The sequence below is a fragment of the Drosophila nasuta genome, unplaced genomic scaffold, assembly GCF_023558535.2.
Source record: "Drosophila nasuta strain 15112-1781.00 unplaced genomic scaffold, ASM2355853v1 ctg100_pilon, whole genome shotgun sequence".
NCBI classification, from domain to species: domain Eukaryota; kingdom Metazoa; phylum Arthropoda; class Insecta; order Diptera; family Drosophilidae; genus Drosophila; species Drosophila nasuta.
The window spans coordinates 1-10,466 of NW_026869354.1; the positions used below are offsets into that span (position 1 = coordinate 1).

At 42.3% G+C, this 10,466-nt stretch overlaps 1 protein-coding gene across 1 annotated transcript; it reads right to left on the reverse strand.

The window, feature by feature from the left end:
• Positions 1–2,479: 2,479 nt before the first annotated feature.
• LOC132797494 (uncharacterized) lies at positions 2,480–3,749 on the reverse strand. The gene is made up of 2 exons (XM_060809237.1): positions 3,082–3,749; positions 2,480–3,023 (listed from the first exon to the last, which is right to left on the reverse strand). Exons 1-2 carry the CDS (start codon positions 3,747–3,749, stop codon positions 2,480–2,482), a joined length of 1,212 nt encoding a protein of 403 aa, XP_060665220.1.
• Positions 3,750–10,466: the final 6,717 nt, after the last annotated feature.

Here is a 10,466-nt window from a genome sequence, read left to right on the forward strand (position 1 = left end):
ATCCTGGGCACTATTTAAAACATTTTCCTTATTGCCAACTATAAAAGAGACAGAATCGGCTTCCTCTAATACAGCGTTTAGAGCTTCCACCACATTTAAATCATTGTCCTCGTCGTCACTAGAAATATTTGAGACCTCCTCATCTGACGGGACTGACTCAAATAATTCCATTAACTGATCATCTGTCAAGTCGGATAACTTGAAGCGCTTTCGATTTGCCATATTTTCTAATTTAAGAATTTTTATTAAGAAAAACCTCTTTAAACCACTGCAGATTGCAAATAATTGTGAAATAGCTACTTGGAACAAAAGTTTGCTTACTGCCCCAAAGATGCCTCAAGGCACTTATCACTGATACAATGCATACCAATTACATATTTGCATATCTGTAATATTATTTTAATACTAAATTAACTTACCTCTCAGTAAAAATTAATGGTTTGGTTTAGTTTTTATATTTTAACTTTTATATTCAAAAGAAATCTCACTTCACTGCAGCTCAAATTTCACACGCGGCGAAACACATGTTCTGTGTAAGTACCGTTAAAAGCTTCTGAGAGCTTTCAAAGCTTCTATACATAATTGAGCATCTATTCTTAACGGCTAAAAATATTTAAACGTAGAAATAGCGTTTATTATTTTTAAAATTGTAATACGTATTGAGTGCCTCAAGGCACTCTTGGGGCTCAGAGGGTTAATCGAGAGTTCGATCGAAGACGTAAAATCTGAAAAGAAGGTAGTTACTCTTTGAATTCCCACAAGTCTTTAGCATGAAATTGACCAATTTCCTTGCCCTCTAAATTTTCTAATAGGTATAAGGCCTGTCCAATTCTTCGCTTTACTCGTGCCTTAAGGCCGACTGGTGCAAGCTTAGCGTTGAAATTGTTTGCCATATTGCTCAGTGCCCAGTTACGCTTAATTACTGTCTGACCAACTTCAAAGGTTCGTTGTTTAGTACGAAGGTTATACGATCTCTGATTCTTTTCATATGCCTTTTCAGTGATATTTGTGAATATCAGCACGGATTTTAGAGAATTTATCGGCACGCTCGAGTCGAGCAGTTCCTTCACTTAAGAGATTCAAATTTTAAACACTGTGTAGTCTTTACCATGCGTCATCATATGCTGTCCAAATACAACATAGTACGGTGACGCGCCTATCGATTGATGTATGTTATTGCGTAGAGCACAATTGATACTGCTAACATATATATCCCATTCTCGCTGGTCTGATCGAATAAATGATCTTAACGCCGCATTAATGGATCTATTGACTCTTTCAGCTGCATTACTTTGAGGGGAATATGCTCCAGTGAACATGTGTTTGATACCATACGAAGACAAAAATGCAGCGAATTCTCGGCTTTTAAACTGAGTGCCGTTATCGCTGATTGGTGAACAGTGACGTTGCGATATCCAGGTGTACGGCACGAATTGTGAGGCATGTGAACAGAACACCCCAGCGCTTCGTGCCGTCGTCCAACGATGATGTCGATGGGCCCAAAGTAATCCACTCCTGTATAGGTGAACGGCGCCATGTGGTGCGCCAAACGCTCGCGCGGTAGACTTCCCATTTCTGGAGGCCTAGGACGCGCGCGCCTCATCCGGCATGCTGGACAAGTTTGAGAAACCTCTCTCACCAAGGCTCTCAGACCAAATATCAGGAACTTTTGCCGTAGTTCATTGACCACGATCTCGTCGTACAGATGATGGTACCGGCGATGATACGACTCAACCAGCAGAAATGTAAATCGATGTCTTCTTGGTAGAATTATGGGTCGCTTTTAGGTTTACTTCGACTCCTTCTATTAGGTCGATTCTTCCCTTTGACGCGCAGTATGCTCACTTCGTCCAAGTACGGAGAGCATTTGAATAGCTTGCTCTTCCGATCCATAATACTGCTTCCCGTTTTCAAGCATTTCATCTCGCTGAAATACTCGGTTTCCTGGCATACTCGTATTAGAATAATATCCATCTCGATTGGCCGCTCAAATAATAATAACTTTTTAATTCCGATCCCATGCTCTTCTTGACAATAGATCGCAAGAAATCCAATACTCGCAACTGTGCGGCTCTCAATCTCTCCAGTTTGCTGAATCTTTCTGGGTCTGGTGAGATACAGCTCAAAGGTGACATGGCTTCCAATTGCTCTTCGACGTGTTGCAGAATAGTATGGCTATGTTGGCTCGCATCAATGTTCATCTGCGGCCACTGAGAGTCATCCGAATATAGAAATTGAGGCCCTCTGAACCACCTATTCGCTTCTGTTAATGACAGGCGTTCTTGTCCATTTGGTACCATCGTCGGCCACATTTTGCGCTGACGGGACCCATCTCCAGTTACTCACATCTGATCCTTCTAAGATTTCGCCAATGCGGAGTGCAACAAATTGGTGAAATTTACGAACATCCGAACGTATCCAGAATAGAACGTCTCTAGAGTCTGTCCAGAACACTTTCTTGTCAACGTGTACTGACATTTCAGACTCGATACATCTGGCCAACCTCAGCCCCAAAACAGCTGCCATGAGTTCCATGCGAGGTATCGAAATTGGTTTCAATGGAGCAAACCCTTGTTTTCGACGCTACAAGGCTGCAATGAACTTGATCGTCTACTTCAGCTCGGATGTATACGACGGCAGCGTATGCATTAACACTTGCGTCTACAAATGTATGCATTTCCAGACATCTAGCTGCACTAACTCCTTTCAAACATCGGGCTATACGCAGATTGTTTAACGTTGGCACCAAATCCAACCAACGACGCCAGTCTGCCTCGTCTTCTTCTTTGAGCGGCTCATCCCATCCGACTCCACCTCCATATATTTTGCAGAATGATTTTTGCGCGTATGTTGAAAAATCCAACAATTCCAAGGGGTCGAATATGGTCATAATCATGCTCAGGACGCGGCGTTTAGTTGGCCGACCATGCAGAGCCTTTGCGATCGTATCTGGCTTCACCATAAACGTTAGACAATCTTCTCCAGGTTGCCACCACATGCCCAGAACCTTTTCCGACCAACATCTGGGTAACAAATTGGCTTGTCCAACATGTCATATCTATTCTCAAGAGCACAGACCACTGCTTGAGAATTGATGTCCAGTGTCGCATGTCAAATCCTCCATCAGCATGAATTAGTTTTACAGCCTGGGCTAGCTTTGTCATCTCAGCTACTGAGTCCACAGACTGAAGCCAGTCATCGACGAAAGTGTTGCCGCAAATGGCTTTTACGGCCTCGGGATATTCAGCTTCATATCGTTGAGCATTGCGTTTCAAAACGTAACTCGCCAAGGAAGGTGAACACGATGCTCCAAAAGTCATAACTTGCATGACGTATACCTCCGGTGGCCGTTGCGAGTTTCCATCACGCCAGAGGAATCTCTGAGCTGCCTGATCCTCTGGTCGCACCCTCACTTGGTGGAACATTTCGCGTATGTCTCCCGAAATAGCAATTGGGCGTTCTCTGAAGCGTATTAGAATGCCCATCAATGATGCAAGTGTGTCAGGACCTTTTAGCAGGCAGTCGTTTAGAGACACTCCTTGGATCTTCGCTGCGGCGTCCCACACTAAACGTGTCTTCTTCTTGTTAGGGTTGGTGACGGTAAAGATAGGAAGAAACCATGTTATATCTTTACGCGCCAACTCACTATCATCCAGGCGTCTGATGTAACGATTTTCCTTATAGTTTTTCATCGTCGTTAGCATGAAGTTGCGTAACTGCGGATCTTCGACATTTTCGATTCGAGACATTTTAGTCGCTTAAGACACATTTCATAGGAGTCAGGCAAGACCACTTTGTCGAATCTCCACAGTAATCCAGTTTGCCACCTTTCTCGTCTGCCAAGAACGTTGTCGTTGTTTCCATGATTTGCATCGATCGCTCATCGTCTTTGGATCGTAATGGATTGATCGTAGCGACAATTCCCAGAGATTCCAAAGAAAGTACTCTTTCAATGCAACATCCAAACTGCCAGTCTCACTACATTGGCAAATATGTAGCAGGCGTGGAATCGATGAGTATTCCTTTGCTGAGCGGCCGTAAACAGCCCAGCCAAGCCTGCAACGTGCTGCAATAACATCGTCGTCTTCACTTTCATGCAACTCCAGCGGAATAGTCCATTTAATGTTGTCGAGTCCAATGATGATTCGTGCTCGTACGTTGGAATAGGGATCTATAGGCAACGTACAGAGGTGACTCCGAGACTCCAATAATTGCTGGTCGAGGCTTTGCTCTGGTAGGTCGAGATCAGACACTGTTCGCACACTTTTAGAGTGTATCGCTGCGATTCCATGCTCGTAGCTGATACAGTGATGTCCAACGATTGCGAATTGTTTTCAACCTTAGAAACATCACCCGTCCATTTCAGGCACAATTGAGTTGCCGGTCCTTCTAGCTCGAGCTCTTTCAGACAAGGATCTTTCAATTAAAGAACAAGCAGCTCCTTCATCGGCCAAAGCAAATGTTTTCACAGATTTGGATTTGCCGTGGATCGTTATCGGGATATAGCGAAAGAGAGGGCTACTCGCCGTCTTTCCATGAAACATGATTGAAGACTCCTCCTTGTTGGCAGATCGGTGCACTGTTTGCCCAGTCAGCTTTCTGCCATCATTACCTGCGGCGGTATGCAGCAGTACGTGGTGAATTGATTTTGCATCCATCGACGCCACAGGTTTCTTTTAGCTTTGCAGTTTCGTACCAGATGCCGCCAGAAACAACAGAAACATAGCCGTTTCGATTTCACAAACTCCCAGCGCTGTTTAACGTTCATCGCTCGAAAGTCGACACATTCCGACAGTCGGTGCGTGCCTCCACATTTTGGGCATGTAGTCTTCTCTGATTCTCCATGATGCTGTCGCTGTTGAGTCTCCTCATTGTTGTCGCTAACACTGTGCACAAACAACCTTTCTTTTGAAGCTTTGGCTGAGGTCGTTCGTCCGACATCATACGGAGTTACCATACTGGCACACATTGCCACATTGAAAAGCCAATTGTCGAATGTGGCCATGTTGACGCTTTGATTCGCCAATCGGTGTCGACCCCAGTCCAACTTCATACTGCTCGGCATCTTTGCGACCAATTCGTTCAACAAGACATGATCATGCAAAAGTCATGAAGACCCAATGCAGATATAGTTGCGCAGTAATTTTGGACAGCAAGGGCTAGTCGAATGACGGAGTCCAAATTATCTGCCTTTATCGCTGGCTCGTCTCAATTTTCCTTGTAACGCGGCGTGTACTATTTCTGGTCGGCCATACAGCATTCTCAATGTTCCAATTGCATACGGCACTGTATCTGGCACCATCAATTTTCCGCGTACCGCTTCCAGTGCCTGGCCCTTAAGACACTTCTGTAAGCGTATAAGATTTTCCTCGTTACTGAATCCACATCTTTCCGTCGACTGCTCATAATTGCTAATGAACAGCAGCCATTCGTCAGGCTTTCCAGTGAAAGTAGGTAGATCTCGGCTGATGACATGTCGTGCACTGATTTGAGCGGCCGTCAAAGGCCCACTCCTAGCCAATGAATTGGCAGCGTGCATGTCATTTGGTTGTTGGAGATTACTGGGCAATCCCATTGATCCCGGCTGTGGCAATCCATTGATTATACCACCCATCGCTGCTGCAGTGTTCGCTTGATATGGCATTGTCAATCCTCCACGAGATGAATCCATATGGAGCTTGTTGACCACCGTGCCATATCCCGAACTATCAAAGTACATTTGTGTGTTTGCCGGTTTATGCTGAATAGGAGTTAATGAACTCGACGACGTGCTGATTCCATATGACGAAGATGAGCGGCCTATATTTGCTGCCCATTGCGCTCAAAACCCGCGACAGCTGCCTGCACATTAACGGCTTCATGTAAACCATTGGCAGGTCCAATTGATCTTGAGGAGCAGCTCCATCTAATTGCTGACCATCACTCGTCATCTCTTTCCAGGCACGTGTTCCTCCCGATTTGCCATAGTCGTAGTTGAGGTTATGTCACGACTCCAGTTGCAAACTTTCAAAGTGCTCCACACACAATATGTTTGTCTCCAAAAACTGATATTATTCCAGATTCAGACTGATATTCCAAAATAAGACTGAATATTCGAGTCTTAGCAAGAATATTTCAGAATGTTGGCACCGGATCCGTGCCTTGGTTGGTGTGCTGTTGCTCGTATTTCGAGCAATCCACTACTCGAAAACAACAACTTGTAGTGGATCAATATTTGCTGAAATCTTTATTATTTTCATTACATTATTTACATTTCATTATAATTTCATAATTTTACTTACATTCGTGCTCTGCGCACACCTTCAAATCCCTATTTTATTGTTAACAATTATTTGCCTCTGCTTGGGCTCAAATACAAATTCAAATTAAATCACGCTGCCGAAATTTGCAGCTGCATTGCTACTTCTAGCGAACGTAACGGTGAAATTCCCATGCGCAAAAGAGAATCACCGATTACAACTGCCCAGTAGGAAATGCGCTGGCGAAGCCCCAGTAGAAAATTTAGTTCGCCCGCCAACAGTATCGTTGTTTAATAGGAGTACTATCTCCTGTGTCTATAGTATGTTCAAGAAGTGTTGTTTTTCCTTTCGCATGACGGAAAAAAATCAACAACTGCTTGTAATCTGCGTTTTGCACCACTGTAAGAGACAGTTTGGGTATCGTTTCATTTTCCATTTCAGATTCAGTTACTGCACTAACATAACTAACAGAAATTCCAAATTTATTCCAAAAGTCAATTCCGCAAATAACATCTTGCGTGATGGCGCTTACAATTAGGAACTCAAAAAGATTGCTTTGTCGAATTATACTCGATCGGAAGATTAATGGTACCAGCGACCTTTTGAGGTTGTCCATCAGCAGTTTTAACAAATCCTTTGATTTTAAGATAGTTAATATTATTTTCAAGAATGAACTTTGCTAAGTTTCCTCCAATCACGCTTTTATTTGCTCCGCTATCGAGCAAGGCCAAACAACGCTGATCGAGAATGTTGAGGTAAGTAAAGGGTCGTATATCGTTGTCTTTATTTACGATAGCTGATATCCTATAAGAATTTAGTACACGGTTTTTCGACCAAAATGTATGCATACGATGCACGCGATTTTGGAGATGTGTGAATTTTTCTTAATCGCAAATGATAAGGTATAAAATGTCGATGAATTTGTAAGTCAGGTAAGTGATTCGATATAGCAGGTGGTTGAGAATACTCTAGAGAATTTGTTTCTATTTTTAATTGCGGATATCCGCTTTGGTGGTAAGCGAATACCCTTCTGCGAGTTTTCCTGTTTGGTTTTACATTTTGTACAGTTTGGTTTATATGTGTCAAGTTTTCCACAGCCATAACAAAATATACGACGTGATTTCAGGCAATCCTGGTAACGATGACCAATTTCATCGCAATTCCAGCATTTGATTCATTTGATTCATGTTTGTGGCATTCTCTACGAAGGATAGCTAAATTTGAAATTGGAACATGTAATAGTTCATGTCGAAGATCTGGTTTCAAATTCTGTTTAACATAAGAGACCAATTCGGTATCGGATAGACGAGAATTAAGCGTATCTGCTATGTTCAACATAGCATCCAGATATTCGTCGAAAGGTTCATTAAACTTTTGTTTCCTGCGTCGTAAGCTATCTTTTATGACTTCATCGGTTCTTTTGATTTTGGTATCTTTAGCATAAACGAGAACAAAGATTATACCAATTCCTATGATGACAGCTACGATGAAACCTCCAATAGAATGTTAACGCTGGACCTGAGAATAGTAAGTGAGCGAACTGATACAACGTATCAAATCTTCCGCTCAAACAACGAGAGGTCAAGCAATTTATTCGATATATAAAGTCTTCGATTGGTATATCAGTTGGTGTACCACTGAACTTAAGATGCCAATTAACAATGGTACTGGACATTCGGTCAGGCCGATCGATACTACCAGATATATTTCCTGATTGCCTCTATCCTTCGTTATTCGGATCTGGAATTTCGTTATCCCATTCCAATTGCGGTTCCTCGGAACGAACTATTGGCGGTTGGGCGGCAATATTTAAGTTTCTGAAGGCAAATTCAACCTGATCAGCGATAGTAGCGACTAGTTCAGCTCGAAAATTATCGAGTGAAGAAGTGATAAGTCCTTGAACTCGTTGTTCAGACACAGCTGGAACGGGTGAGGTTATACTTCCTATTGATGCTCGGGGTAGGTGACTTGCTCGTGCAGCATTTCTCATGAGATTCTCTCTCTGATTAGCTCTTGTTTTGGGTCGCTCTCGCGGTTTAGCGCCAGAGGCTCCCGAGGCATCGCGTGAATCTGGGGTGCTGCAACTGTATGAAGCATGCTTAACCCTTCAGATTGTTCTAAGCCAAAAATATCTCCTATCCTGCACGGCTTTTGCAAGTTGGACAAGTTTCGCTACTATTGAGCCAATTTGATATACATTCGGAGTGAAAGTTATGACTACAAGGGGTTTTACTAATTCAAATTCAGACGGGAAGGCGAGGACCGCAATGTGCAACACCTATTACACTCTATGGAGGGTCTAGCGTGTGCAATTGCCAGCGGCAAGGTCTAATCAGATTGACACAACTTACCAGTCAGTGGCAAAGAGAAAATTTAGCAGTTCTAAACTCTCTAAAGAGCCGGCCAATCCAAGTTGGCGACAAAAGAAAACCTTGGATGCCAAAATTGTTGGCTTGGTTGCAGTATTATTTTATATTTATTTTTGCAATTTTTCTTTGCAAATTTTTGGTTTGATGTAAATGTATGTTCTCAGTGAAAAAGTTGCAAAAGTGAAGATGGCTGCCCTTAGTGAGTGCTCAAAGCATCTCTGTGTGGATCATTGCACTACTCCCCGTTCGATAGACTCAACAGTTGAGCTTTGCTAAGTAGAGTTGCCAACTTAATTAAGGCTTTTGGCGCATCAGCTGATGCTTTGATTTGTGACAATCAGATGTTCATTTTTTGTTGCAACTTTAATTTAGACAACTACCTCACAATCTTGATGATCTGCTAGTCATGTCAGCAAGTTTTGATGAGCACTTGGAGCATTTGTCTACAGTTGCTACAGAATTGCAGAAAGCGGGAGTGACGATAAATGTCGGAAAAAGTCAGTCAAGTAAATTTTCTTGATATATTGTAGGAGAAGGTACTCTCCAAATGAACCTTAACAAAATACAAGCCGTGGATGAGTTCCCAGCTCCAAAACAACTAAACAACTAAGAAGATTTTTAGGTATGACTGGATGGTATCAGCGATTCATTTCCCAGTATTCTACAGTCATATTTCCCCTAACTGAATTATTAAAAGGAAAATCGTATGAATCGAATGACGTAGCTCAAGTGGCCTTTGATGAAATCAAACGCAAGCTGTGTACTGATTCATATCTAATTCATCCGAATTATTCAAAGCCATTCGTTGTACAATGCGACGCTTCGTCTTATGGAGTAGGCGCTGTATTAGCTCAAGTGGATGAATCAGGAAGCGAGAGACCCATCGCTTGTATGTTCAAAAAGCTAAATAAAGCCCAACGAAACTACACAGTGACTGAGCTTGAATGCTTAGCGGTTGTTCTTGCAATAAAAAATTTAGAATGTATATCGAAGGACAGTCTTTTAAAGTCGTTACTGATCACGCAAGCCTACGTTGGTTAATGAACCAATCAGACTTGAGTGGGAGGCTGGCTCGATGGGCAATTAAATTAGAGGGCTTTTCTTTTGATATTGAACACAGAAAAGGAAGTGAAAATGTAGTAGCTGATGCACTTTCTAGATCCTTCGAAGAAGTGACAGAAATCGCTGCGGTCGAGTTAGAACTGTTCCCTGTTATACATCGATTTTATTGGTCCTTTTCCGCGCACTAAACAAGGCAACGTAGGAATTTTCATCATCCTTGACCATTTTTCTAAGTTTACCTTTCTTAAACCAGTAAAGAAATTTACATCGCAAGTTATTATCAATTATTTAAGAGATGATATCTTTGCATGTTTTGGAGTACCGGAAGTTATAGTTAGCGACAATGGCACTCAATTTAAAAGCCATGAGTTCACTAACTTTATTTCCAAATTCGAGTTCAGCATATAAGAACAGGTGCGTATGCTCCGCAATCAAATGCAGCCGAAAGAGTTAATCGCTCTATCAACGCAGCCTTAAGAGCTTATATACGGAGTGATCAGCGGGTGTGGGACATTTATTTGCCAAGTATCAATGCGGCTTTAAGAAATTCCATAAACCAGTCGATTGGTATATCTCCATATTTTGTAGTATTCGGACAACATATGACCACTCGCGGTCAAGATTTTAAATTGCTTAGAAATCTTGACTTGCTTAGCGATGGAACGGAAGGTTTAAGTAGAATTGATCAATTTCAGACGATTCGTGCAGACATTGAAAACATCTCACAATGGCTTATGAGAAAAATCAACAGATGTATAATTTGCGTAGTAGACCACGTTCTTTGAAGTTGGACAAC